The sequence below is a fragment of the Anabrus simplex genome, chromosome 1 (assembly GCF_040414725.1).
Source record: "Anabrus simplex isolate iqAnaSimp1 chromosome 1, ASM4041472v1, whole genome shotgun sequence".
NCBI classification, from domain to species: Eukaryota; Metazoa; Arthropoda; class Insecta; order Orthoptera; family Tettigoniidae; genus Anabrus; species Anabrus simplex.
In genome coordinates, this window is record NC_090265.1 from 543,474,718 (window position 1) to 543,498,760 (window position 24,043).

General features: G+C 40.6%; 1 protein-coding gene across 1 annotated transcript in view; it reads right to left on the minus strand.

The window, feature by feature from the left end:
• LOC136869204 (trace amine-associated receptor 1) overlaps positions 1–24,043 on the minus strand; it is a 249,367-nt gene that overhangs the window by 146,100 nt on the left and 79,224 nt on the right. Inside the window, exon 4 of the mRNA XM_067144831.2 lies at positions 6,876–7,169. Within this exon, the coding sequence (XP_067000932.2) occupies positions 6,876–7,169 (294 nt within the window). The remainder of the gene's footprint in view (positions 1–6,875; positions 7,170–24,043) is intronic.

Consider the following 24,043-nt stretch of genomic DNA (forward strand, 5'->3'; position numbering starts at 1 on the left):
GTGGGTACGAGAGATGAAATGTCGTATGGCTTTTAGTGCCGGGATATCCCAGGACGGGTTCGGCTCGCCAGGTGCAGGTCTTTCTAGTTGACGCCCATCGCGTCGTGATGAGGATGAAATGATGATGAAGACAACACATACACCAGCCCCCGTGCCATTGGAATTAACCAATTAAGGTTAAAATCCCCATCCGGAAATCGAACCCGGGACCCTCTGAACCGAAGGCCAGTACGCTGACCGTTCGGCCAACGAGTGGTACGAGAGATGTTCTAATTGCGATGTTGGTTTTTGTATGGTTTGCTTCCAAATGTATCACTTGAAAATGAACAACTTGGAAAAACAATATTGGCGTACGAACTGCGTAAGTAATGAGTGATGAGAAAATGCCTTGGGTGTGATGTTAGTCCTTTGTTACTTGCTTTCAAATGTGTCAATTAGAAAAAACCGACAAAATTTCCATTTACTGTATGTGACGTTTTTATTTTACTTCTATGTAGAACATCATTATTATATTTGTTTGTTGGTACTTTTGTTGATACAAATAGCTACAATAGTTATGCATCTCTGTAAATAACCTTACCCGCTTGCCAGTATGATTGTGTTTAAGTTATTTAGCGAAATATATTATTTTTTAATTTTTTGTGAACAGAACATGAATTATACTCACATTTCTGCCTCTATATGGCGTTGAAAACCGATAAATGTTAGGCTTTAAGGTACCCGACCTCCACGAGTAGTCGAAGAAGGGAAAGAAGGAAAGGCTTGTTCTGAAATGAAAATAAGCGACAATATCATCGAAAATTAAGAGCCGAATACTGACCAAGTAAATGCACGACCCGATCTCCCTCCTACCAGATGGTTACGGTTCACAAAGCCGGTAATAGTAGCTAACACTGTATGTAAATTTGACTAGGTTTTACAGCCAAATGTCCTTCCTAACGTCCATCCTATGAGGAGAAAAATTTTCAGCTATTGCATGTTTCTGTGGTAGTTAACATACTAACATACGTCCTCATTAAACCTGATGCAATCCGTAATACTTTGCATTAGTACTTTGCCACAGATATTGGGATGAAATTATATTACGCACAATTACTCGCATAATGAACATCTACCCCCTTCCAAATTGAGGATGAAGTTTGCAAACGAACAGCATGTCTTTCGCTTTACGTTAACAACATAATGTCCAATGCTGAAATTTGTATGTATGTTTTCTGCCATGTGCTAGCTACCCATTGAAATTCATTGTTATGGGCCAAGGAAATGAATTGTCTCTTAATATGTGCATTTTTGCGTAGCAAACGCATGTCTTGTGTTTCTGTTTGGTATCAAAGCGTGTGTGACCGAAATGCCTTGGCGTGGTAGTACTAACTCACGCATGTACCTCTATTATATTATACCGTACAAGATTATAACAATTCAAAGCTGCAATGTTTTTTCTGTTATTTCATAAGAACATAATTGAGGTCTATATCATAAGAGAAAAGGATTTATTCAAAACTGAAAGGTACAAACCTTTATACAGGTGGATTTCCTTATTATCAGTTGCGAGAAAAGTTCGCGTATTTCAGTACCTTTCTGAATAAATATCCTTCCTACTGTGGAAGCTTCATGTACTAAAAATGTCTCTAAACTTCCTGGAGACTAAAATTATAAATCGTAGTTTCACGGCAAAATTAGGAAATTGACTATTATATTTACGAAATGTAAAGTAGGTTACTGTTAGTAGAGATTTATGTACAGCGCCATGAAACTGAAGTCATAAACAGTGAATGCGTTGTGGTTTATAGTTTTAGGAATAATGTACCATAATATTTGTTGATTGGAATAATAATAATAATAATAATAATAATAATAATAATAATAATAATAATGTTAATTTACGTCCCACTAACTACTTTTACGGTTTTCGAAGGCGAGGTGTCAGAATTTTGTAGCACAGGAGTTCCTTCGCGTGCCAGTAAATATACCGATACCGGACTGAGCCAGGATTGAGCCTGCCAAGTTGGGTCAGAAAACCAACGCCTCAGTCGTGTAAGCCACCCAGCCCGGCATATCATATTCAGCAATATACTCTACTAAACATCTGTATTTCTAACATGCAGATTGCTGCGTTGATACTTTGCGTCTGTTTCTTGGCACACGGTAGAGTAAAATGTACCTTTCACCGAAGTCTCAGCCTCGTTTATGACCAATTCAATATGAAAATTGTTTAAGTATGCGTGATGCTGAGTAATGGCGTCCAGAACACGACCAACGAGTCTGGATACCACGAAAGGATCAATCAATCAGTCAATATTGATCTGAATTTAGGGCAGTCGCCCAGATGGCAGATTCCCTATCTGTTGTTTACTAGCCTTTTCTTAAATGATTTCAAAGAAATTGTAAATTTATTGAACATCTCCCTTGGTAAGTTATTCCAATCCCTAACTCCCCTTCGTATAAACGAATATTTGCACCAATTTTTCCTCTTAAATTCAAAGTTTATCTTCATATTGTGATCTTTCCTACTTCTAAAGACACCACTCAAACTTGTTCGTCTACTAATGTCATTCCACGCCATCTCTCCACTGACAGCTCGAAACATACCGCTTAGTCGAGCAGCTCGTTTTCTTTCTCCCAAGTCTTCCCAGCCCAAACTTTGCAGCATTTTTGTAACGCTACTCTTTTATCGGAAATCACCCAGAACAAATCGGGCTGCTTTTCTTTGGATTTTTTCCAGTTCCTGAATCAAATAATCCTGGTGAGGATCCCATACACTGGAACCATATTCAAGTTGGGGACTTACAAGATACTTATATGCTCTCTCCTTTACATCCTTACTACAGCCCCTAAACACCCTCATAACCATGTGCAGAGATCTGTACCCTTTATTTACAATCCCATTTATGTGATTACCGCAATGAAGGTCTTTTACGTAGATGTACTTAGAATGTTCCCCAAAAGGAACTTCCACCCCCATCAACGCAGTAATTAAGACAGAGAGGATTTTTCCTATTTTTGAAACTCACAACCTGACTTTTAACCCCGTTTATCATCATACCATTGCCTGCTCTCCTTCTCACAACATTTTCGATGTCATGTTGCAGTTTCTCACAATCTTGTAACTTACTTAGAGTCAGTTGTGCTGCATTAACATTTTGTGGCTCTGTGAGAAAACAATTTCCAAACTACTTAACGACTCATGCTGTCCAGTGCGTTCCCGTACAGCGACGCCTTCAATTCTTAGCGGTTTCCCTATAACCGCATAAACTAAGCGTCCTAAATGAGGATCCAACTAGCCTCTGGAATGATGATTAAGCAGACAGACATTTCTTATATTTTACTATAATTGTATTTCTATAAAATATGTTCTTCAAGAGATGGTATATTTTAAGGTGAATCATAAATAATACTCGAATATCGGTTAACGCCACCTTAGATGCGATCAGTATTGTGGGACGCCGTAGGGCAGGAACACCACCCGGAAAACAATTCATTACATCTACTGGCCCGAGTGTCCAGTCTTTAGCATATGAAAACCTGAATATATGCTGAATGACGGAACAGGCAACTTTATGAACAAGAGATGGTGCCAAACGAAATGTACGCCACACTCACGGCCATAGCCTATAGTTTACATTTGGATAAACACACTCTATATCGACATGAAAATCGCTGCCTTACCTTGTCGATTGCAGATTCAGCCGTATCATCATGAGCATTCATCCCAGAGCAGACAGCACACTGCAACAGAAATGTTTACATGATATTTTCAATACGAAGAGAAAATGTTAATATTTTAAACCCAACAAGTTAGGGTCGTTATAATTAAAACTGATTATCACAGGCTTGCAAAATTAATATTCATAACGATCTTTTTCATAATTCGCGCTAAACTTATAATTGCTTGGACTGTTTAATCCAAAACAGAGCTCAGTTTTCTCTATCACGTACAATTTCTCCATAACACGCACTGACACTTTTAGCAATGCTAATGCGTTTTTAATAGGAAAAACTGGTAAATGAAACATGCCCTTTGGCAAATATTAAAGTTTATTTCACTGAAGTTTGACATTTTTATAATTAACAACTCGCATTTAGTTCACTGCTCTGCACTGCCTTTTTCTCTAGTTGGTGAAGCCTACTGTGTACCAATATGAACATTGTCACAGCCTTCTACATTATATTTCTGATGCTCATTAACAGATTAGTACAAAAAATAGCAATAGAACACTAAGTTATAGATGCTGTTAAATGACCAATATAATAATGGAATAAGTAATAAAATATTTTGTGGCAAAAGATCTGCAGAGGTCGACGCCACGAACAAATATAATTTCAAATAATAAATATTATTTTAAATGGCATGTCATTCTTTGTCGTTTCTGACTTCAACACACAAAAAACAAACAATTGTGAGAAAAAGTTAAAAAATAAAGTTGATTAACGTAGGTCCGTGTTTGATGGAATGAAAGACGCCTAGCAGGAACAGTATAGAAAAGTGTCCACTAATTACAGCATAAAATCCTGAATATTGCTGGACCTAAACTCACCGAGCAAGTGGCTGTGCGGGAGATAGTAGGTTCGAACCCCACTCCTGAAGATGGTTTTCCGTGGTTTCCCATTTTCACACCAATTAAATTCTGGGGTTGTACCTTAATTAAGGTCACTGTCACTTCCTTCCCATTCCTATACTAGCGTCGCCATGAGACCTATGTATGTCAGTGCGACGTAAAGGAGATTGAAAAAAAGGAAGGACCTAAACCCAAGGTTCTTGATCTATGTCTAGACAACCGAACCATGGAATAGATAAAAATAATTCAAAATATGCATCTGTTAACAAAACATTAAGACACGAGCATCAACGTTATCTGTTAGAATCAGGTAAGTGTAAACTCGCACATTCCAACGAAAATTATCCTTCACCGGATTTTTCTCACATCTTAGGATAGTTCCTTGTTTTTAAGTACGAGAGAGATCTCTATAAAGGCGTTCTACAATAGACGAACGTACTAAATACATGCTCTCTATTTCCATTTAACATTTTTTTTTCTAGTTGTTTTACGTCGCACCGACACAGATAGGTCTTACGGCGACGTTGGGACAGGAAAGGGCTAGGAGTGGGAAGGAAGTGGCCGTGGCCTTAATTAAGGTACAGCCCCAGCATTTGCCTGGTGTGAAAATGGGAAACCACGGAAAACCATTTTCAGGGCTACCGACAGTGGGGTTCGAACCTACTATCTCCCGAATGCTGGATACTGGCCGCACTTAAGCGACTGCAGCTATCGAGCTCGGTCCATTTAACATTATCAGGTAAATTCATCGAACATATTTAGACGCTAATCCTATTTTCTGAATGAACTAACCGTATTTGCAAACTTCTATCCTTAACTAGAAATGCGGCTTATTCTGCGTCTACGCTTGTTGACCAGAAATCAGAGACAAGTGAGTCTAATAACCGTCTTCTAGATCCTCCCTGTTCCTCTTAACATGTATCGTCGAGTTGAACCAGCCACAGAAGCTGGTTTATAAACACAACTCCATGTATCAAGCATCCTCCTGTCATCTTTCGGGGCTGTTTGTAATTCTCGTTACTTTCATATCTGTTGCTTCCAGATTATGAACAAGATATCCTAGTATAAGTGCTCAAGCTCTTTCAGCGTGAAATTACCTGCGGTTCGTCCCCGTCTGGTGGCGGACTCGTCAACTGACATGCCACACGTTCCCAAGACGCTGGTGACTAGTGCGCAGTTGAGACATCACTGCACGCCTCCTTCAAAGCACAATGCAGTGACTGTCCACCTTATAAATATGCTCCCTTTTGGTTCCTGTAAGTCTATTCAACCTTCACTAAGCCTACCGTACCCTACAGTAAAGTTCGCCTGAAAACAGAGTGAAGAAAGGAATGTTTCCTCTATTTCATATTAATTTCCACTTCCTTATTACAAAATGCCACTGAGCGCAATTCCGAGCTCGTTCCATTTCTCTCATTATACTACCATATTCGGAGAATACGCGCATCCTAAGTACTCGAAATTGTTCACTTCCGTTACGTGAATGATTATGATCCACGAAATATCACTGTAATATTTGTCACAACTGGAAGATAATAATTGCTTTTACTCAAATAAAGTCTCAAATCGGAGGATGATGAAGAAATAATACGAAATATTTTATTCTAGAGAATACATACTTTACTGCCTTACAACTATTATTTCTGCTAGGTCACAGCGCTTCCGTAAGTGTTTTGTTTGTCTAAAACTGTCGTGTCGTTTTACTGATTTTTCTCATTCGATGTAATTTGAAGGGCTGTCACTTCATGTGCCCTAACTGATTCATTAAACGATTTATTGGTCCAGGGATCATGATATTTTCCTTTTAAAGATGGACAAAGATAATGAGAATTCACAGACATAGCACACCCATTCATCGATGCCAGCCCTGGACCTCAAGAAAGAAACGAAAGACGGCGCGAGCAGCGGAATGCAACATAATGGAGTCCTGTTTACAGCCCGTAAGTACGTATACATATTTCTCGCTAGTAATGACAGTATTTCTTAATCAACATCCGATTTGAGACTTTATTTGAGTAAAATCAATTATTATCTTCCATTTGTGACAAATATTACAGTGATATTTCGTGGATCACAATCATTCACATAACCGTCCACCTGTTCCAGTTTTCCTTTTGCTACCGGTCATTAAGTTTCCTCCTAACTGAAATTCTAGTCTTGAACATATACATTTTATTAATTCCATTATTATTTTAAAGGTTAAGAATTGTAAATTTCTGATAACCAAGGACAAACTCTAAATAGGTGTGTTGACCCTTGGATGAGAAAAAGAAGGACACCAATAAAGTTCAAACTAATTCCTACATGTAGGACCCTTACCGACTCGACGCCGGCGGTGCCCATCTCCTCATGAGGCGCCAGGGCAGAACACACGACTCTCTTGAGTCGCAGTTTGTTTACATGGAAGGCAGATCCATAACAGTACATGAGAATCATAGTGGTGGGGAAGTAGAAGAGACACGACGCCAAGATGCGTAAACTCGCTCTCGAGAAGAAAGGATCACAGGCCAGCAAGCCCGTAGAGTTGAAGTAGTATCCACCACGTGGCAGCACCATCACAGCAAACAGAGTCACTGACGTCACCCAGGTGAGGCTGATCACAACCACACACACCTGTAATGACAGAAACAGTTTACTGATTACATGCTAAGGTATAAAATAAAGTTTCTAGTTGGCATCAGTCTGCACGTTTGGGATAAATCTCAAGAAAACTGGACCAACTTTGACACGCTTTTTACCATTCTACAGGGTGTTTCAAAAATACATGACATAGTTTCAGGGTTGAATTCCTCAAATATAGAGAATGGAAAAAGTCTATATGAATATGGGTCCGGAAACGCGTACTTTTGGCGTGGGCTATAACTTCAAGAGTCGTGAGCTATTTTTTTGCTAGTTTCTTTACGTCGCAACGACACAGATAGGTCTTATGGCGACGATGAGACAGGAAAGGCCTAGGAATGAGAAGGAAGCGGCCGTGGCCTTAATTAAGGTACAGCCCCAGCATTTGCCTGGTGTGAAAATGGAAAATCACGGAAAACCATCTTCAGGACCACTGACAGTGGGGTTCGAACCCACTATCTCCCCCGGATGCGAGATCACAGCTGCGCGCTCCTAACCGCACGGCCAACTCGCCCGGTGTGAGCTATCTTGCATGTACTGATTTTCTCCGGTCATTACCTTACAAGAGATGTTCAAAAGTGCCCACTCCCTGCTATACTACAGGCTTATGATCGTCGTCGCATAGAGTTACGAACACGCTCCAATATGCCCAGTGTTGTACGTATTGTTGCAAGGACCTTACAATTCTGCCCTGAAGCGTTGCTTCATCCACAACAGGCGCGTACACCATAGACTTTGCTTAAACTACACAACGAAGTTCAAGGGGTTTAGATCAGGTGATCGTGGAGGCCAAGAAAGTATGCATTTCCGGACTCATTTTCACATGGACATTTTCTTTTTTATGCAAGGAATCCAACCCTGAAATTACGTCGTGTATTTTGAAACATCCTGAATAGAAACTGTGTCGGCGAAGGCATGGGTGTATAAAATATCAATATAAATGACAAATGAGAGCCAAGTCCTGGCAATTTCAGTAAAGCGGGTCAAATATATTTTTTGTGCTACTGGCTTTACGTCGCACTGACACAGATATGTCTTATGGCGACGATGGGACAGGAAAGGGCTAGGACTGGAAAAGAAGCCGCCGGGGCCTTAATTAAGGTACACCCCAGCATTTTCCTGGTGTGAAAATGGGAAACCACGGAAAACCATCTTCCGGACTGCTAACAGTGGGGTTCGAACCTACTATCTCCCAAAAACTGGATACTGGCCGCATTTAAGCGACTGCAGCTATCGAGCTCGGTAGTCAAAGGAAAGACAACTGTGCAAACACCGCCTTGGCCTATGTTGCGTAAACCGTTAAAGGTGAATCACAACCATGTACGGAAAAGTTGTCGAGGAATACCGATGTACAAACTCGGCCGGCATGTGTGATAACTATACCTCGGATTTTTAGGTGGTAATAGGTTAGAATGCAAAGTAATTTGGTTTGTGGGAAGTGTGATGCAACCCGTTGTACCATAATGTAAGAAGAGTAGAATAAATTCGAGGAGTTCTATAGGCTATACCCCTAATATCTATGCAAATCTCATAGCATAACCGTTGTACAGTGTAGGGTATACTTGTTACTGGCTTAAGTAAGTTTGCATTCTAACCTATCCGTACCCAATAATCCGGACTCTAGTGATAACACGTAAGGTGTTGCAGAAACTACGTTCGCACACACTGAATGAACCCCTTTTTAAATCAACAGGTCTCTGTTTGATTTACTTGACTAGCTAATGTTCCCAGTAGAAAACAGGGCATCTTTGAAAAGTTTCCATTGTCTGATTCCGTCTCCCTTCTGTTTCTTTAATAATGAAAGTTAAAGATGAGCTGATAAGGTGCCTACGTCATCCGATCTTGGTGGTCCAGCTGCCAGCATGCTTAGGTCTGCCATTTAGACTGAACCCTCACCCCCGATCTTATCGACTTGAATAACCCTGCCGAAGCTCTCACCAGTGTCACTCTCGGGGTCACCGAAAGGCAAGCCTCCAGATGCGTCAAGGTAACAGACAAATAGGGGGTGGGGACTCTGTTTGTGGAGATTTAATAAAATGTTTATTTCACTATGCGAAAACAAAAAGGGAATATTGGTCGCAGTTCATCGGAGGCTAAAATATTTTTACATCCCGTAATAAGTGAGTTCTTTAAAATGTTTAACAATGTGACTGACAAGAAAGCCATCTCAATATTTTTTTTAGAAACATCACGTTTAATGGATTTTTCTATGGTTACGGTCATGAGATCAACAGTTGTGTAAAGCTACAGGTTTGCCCTTCTCGAATATCAATAATTGAGTGACAGAAAAAGAATGGATTTACAAGAAAAACACAGTTGTCTGTCGATTTAAATCTCTTAGAATAAAATAGACCGCGTAAAAGCCCATCGTGTTCTCATCCCACATCGGAGCATTTCTATGTCGTGGATACCCTGAAGATGGTTTCCGTGGTTCCCATTTTCACAGCAGGCAAATATTGGGCTTTACCTTAATTAAGGCCACTGCTTCCTTCCCAATCATACCCTTTTCCCATCCTTGCGTCGTCGAAAACCCTCGATGTGTTTTTGCGACGTAAAACACTAGCAAAAAAATCTACGGGAAGAAAGAAAAGGTCTTCTGAGTGAACTAAACGTTTACTGACAAGAGCAGAAATGTTAATTTGAAAGAAAATGGACACGAGTATGCCGAATTTATAAGACAAACGTTCCAGGTCTGTGCATTCATGGACAGGGCTTTCATGATCTTTACGGAAATAGCTTTGATTATTTTAATCGATACTTTCTTCGGTTCGTGCTGTCTTTCATAGTAATGCGTACTAAATTCAATATTTGGGCCAAAATGTATCAAATCCATGTTAAATTTCTAACTGAGGCTATTATTAAGCAGATGAAAATAGATGCAAATGGAAGGTATGTAAATTCAGCGGTTCATTGAACTTAAACTTAACGGGTTCGATTTTGACCCAATCTGGTGGTCGTTGAAGGTGCTCACGTATACCAACCCGGTGTTGGTATTTTACGGGTACTAAAAGAACATCACCGGTCGAGTTGGCCATGCGGTTAGAGGCGCGCGGCTGTGAGCTTGCATCCGGGATATGGTGGGTTCGAATCCCACTGTCGGCAGCTCTGAAGATGGTTTCGGTGGTTTCCCATTTTCACACCAGGAAAATGCTGGGGCTGTACCTTCATTAAGGCCAAGGCCGCTTCCTTCCAACTCCTAGGCCTTTCATATCCTATCGTCGCCATAAGACCTATCTGTGTTGGTGCGACGTAAAGCCACTAGCAAAAAAAGAAGAACATCATCGGGATACCATCTCCATCTTTACGGCGTCTACGAAATAGTAAAAATAGTCAATAGTAATTCAAATCAAGGGTATCATCATTAACATCATCAGTTTTTAGCTAGAAGGTTTTGCTGTTTCCCGAAAAACATGTTCAGTTTAGTTCTATACCTATTGGAATCAAGTTTCAAGTACTGTAGGAAGCGTCTTTATTCTAGTTTTATTTTTCATCTTCTTCACAAAAGAACTAGAGGACAGCCTTTTGCTTAGTTCTACAGCAAAAACTCAAACACTAACTTGGCCTATAACAAACTCCACACCAAGCCAAGTGAAGGAGACCCTAAACACTGAAATAAAGCAAACCAAAAATCCATTCAGTAATTACGAGTTACTCTACAAAATGTCCCCGTAATTTCTCACTTTTCTGATTACACTTGACATCACTTCAATTATACCATGCAAATAAATAACAAACTTATCTCTTTTTATAGATTTTTGTCCATTAGCGGAGCAAGCGACCACGCCTAACAACAGGAGCGGTGATTCGTTTTTTTGCTTCATGTTAGTTAATAACAGGAGAGGTGGGGCGAAACTCTGGACGGTACATGTAACAGCAGTGACAGGTCGGCTCTGTCATGCCATGTGATTTTAGAACGTGTGAGTTCTGGCGTGAATAACGGATAACGTGAATGTGTTCAACATTTAAATGCATGGTTTGAAGTCTGTCTGAAAACAGGTACAAATACAAACGTACACACACATTTCACTGTTACACTTTGTGATTCGCTTGATAAAAATGTCTTGTAAAGTTCGTTGTCTCTCACTCAACGAAATGCATTTAGCCTATCTGTCTTGGTACTCGAACTAGTATCTCCTAGTTAATAAATTCCAGATTCTGTTCACTGTTTAAATGTAACTACGAAGGTATCATTTGTGGTCGCTGGGTTCCGTGGTTCAAATCCCGGTCACTCCATGTCAGATTTGTGCTGGACAAAGCGGTGGCGGAACGGGTTTTCTCCGGGAACTCGGCTATTCCCTGCCATCTTTAATTCCAGAAACGCTCTCCAGTATCATTCCATTTCATTTGTCAGTCCTTAATCATTGCTCCAGAGGAGTGCAACAGGCTTCAGCAGCTGGCACAGTTCCTGTTTTCACCGCTAGATGGGGCTTCATTCATTCCATTCTTGACCCGGTCGCATGACTGGAAACAGGCTTTGGATATATACTGGTTCAGCCAGAACAATATGACCACCTACCTACCTACTATCGATATAAATCCGTCCAGGCGATAGCAGCGTCACCTGACGAGGAATGATTGCTAGTCAGACACACGCACGGTGCATGTATTATCAGTGATCGTGCTGTCAGTGTGTAGAATGGGGAAGGCGCGCGATCTATCTGAGTTTGACCGAGGGCAGATGATGGCCCGGAAACTGCACGACTCGTCGGATGTTCGAGAAGTGCTGTGGTGAGTGTCTTCAACAAGTGGCGAAACCAAGGAGAAACCACGTCCAAACGTCGAGAGATTGGGAGGCCACCCCTCATTAGAGATCTCGAACGTCGTAGGCTGGGCAGACTGGTAAAACAGAATAAGCGGCGAACTGTGGTGGAACTAACATCAGACTTTAATGTTGGGCAGAGTACAAGTGTGTATGAATACACAGTACACCGAACACTCCTAAGAATGAACCTCCGCAGCCGACGACCCATGCATTTTCCAATATTAACACCACGACATCGGCAACTATGAATGAAATGGGCACGTGGCCATCGTCAATCGACGTTGGCGCAGTGGCAGAACGTTGCATGGTCTGGTGATTACCGTACTTTCTTAATCATGCCGATGGGAGGGTCGAATCCGTCGTCTTCCAGGAGAATAGCTTCCTTGACACCTGTTCAGCGGGACGGAGATAAGCTGGCGGCGGATCAATTATGCTCTGGGGAACATTCACGTGGGCATCCATGGGTCCAGTGGAGCTCGAGAAAGCCACAATGACGGCCGAAAAGTATCGTACACCGGTTGCAGACCACTTACGCCCCTTACGATCATGTTTCCCAATGGCAGGGACATTTTTCAACAAGGTAATGCGCCATGTCACAAGGCCAGGAGTGTGATGGAGTGGTTCGAGGAACACAGTGGCGAAATTCAATTGATGTTCTGGCCCTCTAACTCACCAGATCTTAACCCGATCGAATACATCTGGGATGTGCTTGAACGTGGCGTCAGAGCTCATCGCCCCCTCCGCGGAATTTACGGGAATTAGGTAATTTGTGTGTGTAGATGTGATTCCAACTCCCTCCAGCGACCTACCAAGGCCTCATTGATTCCATGCCAAGACGTGTCACCGCTGTTATCCGTGCCAAAGGTGGACATACCGTCTGTTAGGTAGGCGGTCATAATGTTCTGGCTGATCAGTGTATAACAGTTGCGGTCTAAATGAAGATACAACTTCAGCATTTACCTTGTAAAAATGGGCAACCACGGAATTTCTTTAGGCCTGCTAAGAGAGAGGTCGAACCTATCATCCCTCAAATGCAAGTTTTCGGCTACATGAACTGCACCACGAAGCCAAGTCGCTCGACTTGTCCATTTCCTGACAAGGACTATAACCTACGTCCTTCCATGTGAGTAAAACATACTTTTACCGTCTCGGCTAGGCCGACACTAAGGAAATTACGAACAAGTTTTAATTTTCACCGCGATATAGGTATTCTAAGAAACTAATGAGTTAAGGACAACAATTCCGAAACGAATATTTGAGACAAAATATCATCAGTTCTTGGACGCAATTATCTTTACATCAGTTTGTTTTAAGACACACTTACGAGAGTGAAAGTTTGGCGGACTCAGAATATCTTACTCATACGAAATTTCTGCGAAAATGTAGAACATCGGAAAATTATGCACCGACATCAAAAATATGTGGAAATAAGCAATATTAATTGCATGTTATTCTCACATTAAATTTACCAAGAATGAAGTCATTCCTTCTTTTACTGTAAAACATCATATCTTGTCTGTTGAATCACAATCATAAAAGTGAGATCGGTTTAAGTGTTTGAAGTATATTTAACTAAAAGTACCCTTCACACAGTCTAAGAATAGTTTCTCTCTTCTGTCCATTGAACGTGTAAATAAATAAATAAATAAAAACTGCTACTAATACATTATTCATTCATAGATGCTACCATCTGTGGGCCATGTTTATACAATTTAACCTGCCCTTCTGCCAAGCAGACTAATGCCCTTCTCTTTGCACTCTCGCCGAAGATACGTAAATCTTTGTTTTCTCCTTTCTCACTCTTCCGCCGAGAGGTTCCGTGGCTTCGCCGGTGGCTTTTCGGGTGCATCCGTCACTCCCGCAACATTTTTCCAAAATTTCCTTCTGGCCTGTGTGTGCAGGGATAACAGAACGTATTCTGGAACTTTCAAAAAGTTCAGAATGCCAAGTTGCATACTGTACCCGACACAGAAATAAACCAAGAACTGGTGATCAAGTGGACGCGAATTTCTTCGTCTGGGAGCGAGTTCACGGGATCTCGAAGCTTGGAACGCCACGGGCGATGCTGGCAACTATTTCCCCCAAGCATAACTAGGGAATCCCTGCATGGAAAGAAGGGAAAATTTATCCCTACCACAAGTCGTTGGTGAGTGGGCGAGGTAAACATTTTAACATCGTAATCTTGGAACCATAAGACAGCTTGGGCAACTTCGTTTTCTATACAGCACTGTACAACGATTCAGCAGAGCTGTTCGTGATTTTTGAATTTCTTTAGAGTGTGTGACATCCTTTATGGTGACAATATTCTGTTAAAAGAAGGAATATATGATTATATAACAGAGGAAAGTTACAGAGGCCATGTAAACGAGCTGTAAATTGAAGAAAGTTATTTATTCATTACTGGGGATTCTGCGATCATATTTCGTCCGGGCGAGTCTTAACCATATTATAAGGTCACTGGTCACTTTATTATCGCACTATTGCACCTGTAATACACTTATAATAGGGTGTATGGGAAATCTGAGAGGGGGAAACTTCTCAGCTAATATAAGGTTTGGGAAGAGTCAACCAGGGGCAGTCTGTTTTCGTCTCGTAAGAAACAGACATGTGACCGTCTTGAGTAACAGTGTCCTTTGTATGCGAACTTTAATTTTAAAGAACAATAGTTACTATATTAAACAATTGGTGTATGAAAAGAAGTGAAATCGGGTTATTTGGTCATAATTTAGAGTACCACGAACTATTATTATTATTATTATTATTATTATTATTATTATTATTATTATTATTATTATTATTATTATTATTATAGTTACCGTACTTACTCAAAACAAATAAGGGACGATTGGAACCCTTATAATAACAGTTCTTGTGAGACGAGACACAGGGTTTGACACTAAGACGTCACTACTAAAATAAATGTGGGCGTTTAATTAATAACCCTGTATTTTTCTTTTTGATCCCGGGGCCTTGGATCAAAAATCAGGCCGTAAAGTACGCGTTTCAAGCAGACGTACGTATAGGGCCTACCTGTGTGTGTTCTGTGCCGTAGACCACGGAGATTCCAGTGCCAAGTGTGATGGAGTTTCATCCTAGGGGTTCCAATTCGGACCTGGTCGTCAAAGCAGTCGACATGGAAGCTATGAGGCAGTAAATCGACCGATGGGCGTCCCGTAGCTACACGAGGTGTCCTGAGGATGGGGCTAAGTACCCTTATTTTACTACCATGACTCGTATTACAACAGAATGTCCATTTAAACTTCATTAATTTGTAAATAATACATTGATAGGGTACCTTTCCTTTAAGATGTAAATGTGCTAATTAAGGGCAAAATATTCAACTAGCAACAAGCCTGAGTGAATTCGATTTTTTAAACACGGTGGATTTGATTTTTATTCTATTTCATTCTTCATTTTTCATTTGTAAATGTTCTCAGGTTTGTTTTTACATAGTTTGACTTAGAGTAGAATGGTTAGTGCCAGTAGTATCCACCGGAATGTTTTTCTTATATTGACTGGTACTCAACCAGTTGTATCATAATGCATGCGAGTAGTATTTTGATGTAGTTTAGTCTTCGGATGGAATGAGTGCCGGAGTGAGCCGTCGTGAGGTTCGAACCATGTCCTCCCATGTAGCTAGGCGAGAGACGATTTTAAATTCGTTCCAGAATTAAATAAATGGCTGTGAGTTGAGAAGGAAGTAATGTCATCCAAAGAACTTAGTAGAATCTTTGATGGAAGTATTTTTAATTGCCAATTATTTGGTAGTGAGTTTTTGTGTCAATGCAAGGGAGAAATGTAACATAGGGATACAGCAGAGTTTAGAAGCTGGGACTCTGAGTTGAAAAGATTGAACACCCGCTATGAAATAGAATACGACATGAAAGGCCTCTGTGAACTAGTATATTAACGGGTTAAGTATGAGTTTATAAGCAACGATAATATGAAAGCCGTGAAGGCAGATTAAAGATATATACGCCCGAGTGGCTAATGGAGAAATTTGAAGATGTGTCTCGACTGACCGACTTGAGCAGCCATATATTTGTGTGAAATGGGGACACGCCCACAAGAGGGACTCCTGCAGAAGGAAGAATGAGTTTTAATTTTTTGTGAGTTGAAACATAGCCAGTGTTTTAGACAGGTGGGTTCCGTTTCCATGACATGTGATTTATGTGTAAAGATTATCCTTTTCTTTAAAGTACCTTACTTTGATCAGAGATAGACTCAATTATCAAGTGTAATTCAGCCATTTATGACTAAATATGATAGTTAGGGTTTTCAGTGCCCATCTGCGGAGTCCAGTGATCACTTGTTCGAACCTCACACCGTGAAGATCCGTGTTCATTTGTATCTATTGTATTATGTTTCTTTCATTGTGGTGAGTGCACTCTATTTTGATTTTTCAACACAGGTTCCAATCCGGGGGTATATTATATGTATGCTGGGTTCGATTCCGAACCAGAGCATTTCGTATTGAAATATTCCTGAGTGTTTAGCACGTATTCCTTTAAATGGGATTATTGTTTTGTGTATGAAGTTTGATCTAGTTTAGGCTTCACTCAGACTTGCGTGTAAGTTATGTAAATATACCCCATTGATAATGGGAATAGTTTGAGTGATTTATTTGTTTATTATTCCGTATATGCGTTGTCATGATCGAATTTTCTATCAGTGGTACTTAGTCTCGTCCTCAAAATATTGAAACAGTCTTCAACATGTTAGCTGCGAAATTTGTAATTATTCATAGATATTCAACATGGTTATTTTGCATCAGATTTCACAATCATCAGGAGGATATAGACCCATGCTTTAAAACAGTGTTATCATTCGATCATCCGATTTCTCCTACCCTTTATGCCGCTAAGTATTTCTTATATAGTCATGATGCCCACTTGGTTTTAACCCAGATAACGACCCTGTTGATTTACCGGCGGAGACTCTGTGGGTGGGGGAGGATGCAATATTTACTATCATCAAGCCTGGAACAGCAAAACCAAGCACTCTCAGGAGCCAGTACTGCCAGCAGCAGTCAACACTACTGGGCTGGAGGGACTTGATGCACGTTTGAATGTTAAATGAATTTATAACTAAATATTACCAATGTTAAATACACAAATATTATATTTATTAAAGAATATACAAAGGGCACAAGGAAAGTTTCGTAATACGCAAAAACGGTTGGCTGGACACACCTGTTATGGTGAGGGAAAATGAGGGGTGAAAACTGGTCTAGAAGACAGCAAGGCGCGACCTTCACATCAGTTGTTACCAAGCAGTAGGATTGAAAGCAAGTTAAGATGTCAGTGTGGTCTAAAAGTGAATATCGCGCAATTATCCTCTACAATTTTGCTCGTGGATTAACTGTTGACCAGTGCCTGGAGGAAATGACTCCTGTGCTGGAGAAAGACTGGTCACATCGGACAACAATTTTCCGCTGGTACAAAGTGTTCCAGAGGGGAAATTTTGGGGTTGAAGACGATCCTCGTTCTGAGCGACCATCTGAATCAGTGACTGAGGAAAACATTGAAGCTGTGTGGAAAATGTTGCAGCAAGAGTGGCGGTTGACATATCGGCAGGTAGAAGAGACCCTCCACATCCCCGCACCAGCTATTCATTCAATTCTACACGACCATCTCCATGTTAAAAAGGTTTGTTCCCTTTGGGTGCCCCATTCACTTTCAGAGGAACAAAGGGCACATCGAATGAAATGGTGCCGAAAAATGCTAAACCAATTTGAAAATGGGACTTCGCGTAACGTCAATAGCATCGTTACAGGTGACGAAATTTGGCTTTATTATTACGATGTCCCAACAAAATCCCAGAACAAGGTGTGGCTGTTTGAAGATGAGGGTACTCCCGTGAGTGTGCGAAAGTCAAGGGCAGTGAAGAAAAGAATGATTGCTGTATTCTTCACTAAACGGGACATCCTGACTCGGGTTGTGCTAGAAACACAAAGGAGAGTTACTGCGAAGTGATGCAGTGAGACTTGTCTGCCTCAGGTCATCCAGGCTCTCAAGCAGCTTCGTCCAAGTTCACAGCTCAACACTTGGTTCTTGCATCACGACAATGCTCCAGCACATCGTGCTAATGTAACAATGGATTTTCTTGCCAGATCAGGGTTGACTGTCCTTGATCACCATCCATATAGTCCTGTATGCCCCATGTGACTTCGTACTCTTCCCAGAAGTGAAAATGAAGCTGAAGGGGCGGTGTCTTGCATCCGACGAGGAGCTTCTGGCAGAATGGGATCAAGAGTGTGAAAATATAACCGAAGAAAAATGGCAGAGTTGGTTCAGTGACTGGTTTCGGCGTATGGAGAATGTATTGAGTGTGGTGGAAATTATTTTGAAAAGTCCAAAGCGTCCACTCACATTGCAAAACTTTCCTAGTGCCCTTTGTAAATGCGTGTTCTCGTTTTTGTTTTTACCATTCTTCTTTTTTACTCCGTGCCCTTTGATCTCGCGAAATGATTAGTTCTATGAGTTTATTTTCTTTCATACTGCGAAGACGCTATAGTATCCTCTCCTGCCAGTAACGAAGGTACGATATTAATTCTAGAGACACTGTTATTCCAGATAATGTCTCAAAGCCATGGTCAATATGAAGAACGCTTAAGAGGATAAAAACTGGTATTGCAAGAACTAGGGCCACGGTACAAAACATGGGGCTATACACAAAATGATGCTTGCAACTGCGGTGCTTTTCAAAATATGGAACATCTGTGTCATTACCCAAATGTTCTAATGGAAACTCAATGTGAAGATTTTGACGCAGTCAGTGACAAGGCTGTAGACGCTATTTCATACTGAAGCGAATTCAGCATTGGAGGAAAACTGGATACGATCATCATCAGCAGCAGCAGCAACAACAGCAGCAGTGGCACAAAAATGTCTCATCCACTTATGATTAAATGATATCATCTTGTTTAGGAAATTCGTTAAAAGTACGCATCTGATCACTAGGAAAGCTTCATTTCGTCTCCAAAATCAATTGTCCGCAGCTACTTAAAAAAGTGTTCTCCCTTCGCGACTGGAGATTTTAAACAACTAAGCTGGGTGTACTCAGAATGTCTTATTCATAAGCTAGAAGTGACAGACATGAGAGAATTATTGCTGGTACAAACAGGCGGGAGCAATGTCAGGAGGTTCTCGGAATGAGGAGATAAAGGCTAAGTTATAAAGGAAACCGATGGATGAAGCTGTACTCATAAGCCGGCTTCCGTGTTGGGGCCATGTGAGGCGAATGGAGTAGGATAGGTTACCTAGGAGTATATTGGACTCCGCTATGGATGGGAGACCTTGACGACGAGGGTTAAACTCAGTTTCTAACCATTTAAGAGAGACAGAACTAAACGAAGCCACAGAACTAGTTACAAATAGAGGATTGTAGTGACGATTAGTAAATTCACAGAGGCACAACAGTCTATAATGAAGATGTGTATGTTTAAATGATAAAGATTTCTAGTAAATTTCATTGTCTCTCAATCAACGAAACCTATTTATCTGTCTTGGTTCTAGAGCCAGGATGTTCTAGTAATCAACTCCAGATTCATTTGACTGTATAAATGTAATTACGAAGGTAGCAGTTGTGGTCTAAATTAAGCATTTACTCACAATCCGTCGAATGCAGTAAATAAGGAGGATATTTTGTAATTTAAAAACATTCTTCCGGACACCAGGGAGAAGGTTAAATTATAGGACATGTCCGAGATTTTCCAGACATCTGGTAACCCTGCTTGTTCTTAAATCCGAAGTAACAGACATGAATGTATCGAGAATGATTGCTGGAAGAAACAGGTGGAAACAATGGCAGAAGGGTATTCGAAATGAGTAGATAAAGGCTAACTTAAGAGTGAATTCAGAGGAAGAATCTGTGAGTACAAACCGGTTTCCATTCTGGGGATATCTTGAGGTGAACGGAGGAGGATAGGTTACCTAGGAGAATAATGAACTACGCCAAGAAGGACAAGAGAATGACGACGTTAAACTCAGTTTTTAATAACTTAAAGATACGAGGTATGAACTAAACGAGGCCACAGAGGAGTATGAAAGCGCACAGTTAATTCTCAGAAGCTTGCAGACTGAACACAGAAAGGCATTAACTATGGTAGGATTCGAGTTCGCGGACTTGAAAATGTTAGATTCACAACAAATTCGAGGTAGACTGACTGAATTATATACCTACAGCCCCGGCATGTGCCTTGTGAAGATTAGAAACCACATAAATACATCTTCAAACCACTTCGAACTAAACTATCTCCCGAATGGAGACCCGTTCACGACCCATATCGACTCACTCGATACATGAAATTAGGATCCATTATTCTACTAAATCTGACACCCTTATCCACACCAGAGCAGGCATTACAGTAACTCAAGAGACAAAATTCCAACAGAGTAAGTTTATTGAGCAAGTATAATTGCTTTGCTCTGACCAGTCTCAAGAGACAAGTGTGGAAGTACTGCATTCTTCAAGAAATGGAAACAGATGAACAAAATTACATAAATGGAAGTAAAAACACTTCCATAACTTCTAATTGAAAATTTGGAAGCGCGAACAGTTTTTCACAATGACCTACTATAGTTAATAGAAATGCAAGAAAAGACTTACGAACGTCGAACCTTTTACGGAGGAAGAAGTGGCGGAGTTCATAACAAGTATCCGGAACAACAAATCAAGTAGACCCGACTCTATATACAGTGAGCATATTAAAGAAATATGGCCTGAAATGAAAGCTGAAATAATCAATCTTCTAGAGCAAAGCAATATTCCGGACAGTTGGAAGAAATCTACGGTCAAAATGTTATACAAAGGGAAAGGAGATACAGGGGATCCTAACTCATACAGAGGAATCGCCCTGGAATGCACGATGTTCAAGTTACTGACTAAATTACTATGCAAGAGACTTACAAACATAATAGACCTGAAATTACCTGAGGAACAATTCGGTTTTAGGAAAAATAGAAGCACAATCCAAGCCATTACCTGCCTACTCAACGACATACAGACTACCTTTTCAAATCCAGGACGAAAACTACATGCAATATTTATAGACTACACGAAAGCTTTCGATTCAATCAGTCGGAAATTAATAATAGAGAAACTACAGCAATTGGTTGGTAGAGAGAACTATCTATTGCGAATTATTCAAAACATACTGCACGACAACAGCATAATCATCATTGACGGTATAAATATCTCACGACGAATTCATCAAACAAACGGGGTACTCCAAGGAGATCCACTGAGCTCTCTGCTCTTCACTGCAGCAACAGCTGACGTAGTTCAAGCAATATCATCAGAAAAGGTACGTCTATATATCTATTCAGATGATATGGTAATAACATCAACAGACCAGGTAGAATTGCAGATTGCCTTCGATCAACTGGTGCAATGGACAAAGGAAAATGAGCTACAAATTAACGAAAAAAAGACAGTGTCCATGAGCGTCAGAAAAGGGGGGCCACAGGCCTCTTTCTTCTAGCAAGAAAAGAAACTAACAGCAGTGTCACACTTCAAACATCTCGGGATTACCTTACAAACACGTGGCATCATATTCAGAAAACACATAGAAGACAAAACAAACACGGCTATCAAGGCGATGAACGACATAAAGCTCATCAATAGACTATCAATTGGAACGGCAATGAAATTATTCAAAATTAAAATCACTCCTATCATAACATATGGACTAGAATTAATTTGGATACACTGCACACAGAGAAATCTGGAACAGATTGAGAAAGTGAAAGCCACTTTTCTGAAAAAAATATTATGCCTTCCCAAATTCACACCCTCTCGGCTCGCATACGAGCTCACCAGGGAGCCTTTCTTCATTGAGGAACTACGACTACAGCTACTTTTGCCATCAACTCCTGCATATAAAGGCCTCATGGAAGTACTTTGGAAAAAGACAAATGAAATACGGTCAGAGTTCTACTCTACAGACGCCGTGATCTACAGCGATTGGCAACAAGGGAACTCTGAGCTGAGACATTTAGTGACACGCTACGCCGTTCATGGCTTCTACTTCTACGTGTGCATGACCAGCAAATATCACGATCCAGAATGATATGCAGTGAAAGGAAGTGCTTTGCATTGAGGGACAGTGACTATCCTAATAACTAATAACTATTGTTAACTATTTGTTATTTTTTTCCTGCACATTGTGCACTTTTCCTCTTTATTATAAAAAGACATCCTCGTTTTTTTTTTTTCGGGAATATGTACACAGAAGTTCAATGCGTTTGGTCCAGTTTTTCTAACTGCAAGCATTCTCAAGATAAATGTGGAAACAAGAACAAGACATGTCAGTTACAGAATCGAACGACACTCAATCTTTTGTTTTGTTGCAGGGACTCCCGGTATGTACAGCCAGGGAAGTAAGTTAATATCTGTTTTTATCAATCTAAGTCGATTAGAGTTTCTAGGAGTGCACTGTACTCGAGCGCTAGTTCTTGGTTTTAGCCTACTCTCAAAGTACGATGTGTTGTAGAACATACAGTAAAACGCAAAATCCCATAATTCTGAATGGAAAAATATACCTAGGCTGCAGAAAGCAAAGCAAGTAATAAGCCAAAGAGCTTCCCTTATGGATCAGAGCATCGACCTCTGGATCCCAATATCGCGGGTTGAAACCCGGCAGAGGTGGACAGTTCTTTCAAGGGCGGAAAAGTGTCTATTCAGCACTCCATGTCGTGTGAATTTTATTTAGCGTATCGCTTTTAGTTCCGTGAGTGTCCGAGGACAATATCGTATGATGTTGACATGTAAACGATCTCTGGTAATACATTTAGCGTTAACTCGGCAACTGACAGCACAACAGAGAGCCAGTTTCACTGTCAACGCGGGTTGCCTAAATGGCGTCAAGTCCGCACATGGTAGTTGTGGTCAAACTTTTTTATTTTTTATTTCTTTACATTTTTACATATCGCTTCGATCTCCTAAGACCAAGGTTAACTCTCGTCAGTCTTTCTGGATTTCCAGTAGCCTACTTATTATTATTATTATTATTATTATTATTATTATTATTATTATTATTATTATTATTATTATTATTATTATTATTATTATTATTATTATGTGCGAATGGACCCAATGGATCACGCAAAGCTCTAACGATTCTTTTACCTGAGTTGCCAAAAAGCTCTCATCCTTTCTCCGTGGATCCTTTTTCGTTCTTCTGTCCACTTTGCTCCAGTCTTCTTCTTCACTTAGTTCTCTGGTTGCACTTTCCATCCATTAATATTTTTCCTATAGAGGTTTCTGTCCGCGGTGTCAGTTGAGTTCATCTGGGACTTTTCCAGATCTTTCTTCACTTCCAGTACCAATGGAATAATTTTAGATGTTATATGTAGGTGAGAATCTTGTGTGTCAGTCTGCGGACGTGCCCATAAAATTTCAGAAGCCTTTTGCGGATGTCTGCTTCAATGTTGGAAATCTCTTCTGTCACTTTGTGTGACCTCAGTCTATAACCATCTTCTGTTTTTCGGGGGCAGAGAAGTTTCCTCAGGATTCTTCTTTCTTCTTTTAATATGTTTTGTAAGTCACCTTCCCCGTTTTGTGTAAGTGTCTCGCTGGCATATAAGACTTCGGGCTTGATTACTATATTATAGTGTCTGATCTTTGCATGGCGGGTCAAGCACTTTTTATTGTATATGTTGTGAACCCTACCGTAGGCTTTCCGAAATTTTTGTAGGCGAATTTTCTGGGCAGTCTTCTCTCCTCCCATTGGTTCAAGTATTTCTCCCAAGTACTTGAAGTGTGGTACTCGATTGATTTGCCCATATGTCGTGTTCAAATTTTGGATGTCAAGTTTTGGGCAGAAGAACTTGGTCTTTTCAAAGGAAATGTATAGCCTAACTTTTCCAGCACATTCGCTAAGGGTTTCATTTTGTTTAACGGTTGTGACTACATCATCTGTCAGTACGGCCAGGTCATCTGCAAAAGCGAGATAAGATATCTCAATACCGTCGTTGGGTCGTCCTAGACGTATGGGGCGCCAGTATCCCATGTCTTTCGATGTCTTCTCCCACTCGCAGATGACTTTGTCTAGGACTATGTTGAAAAGAAGCGGAGATAGGCCGTCACCTTGTCGGATACCAGT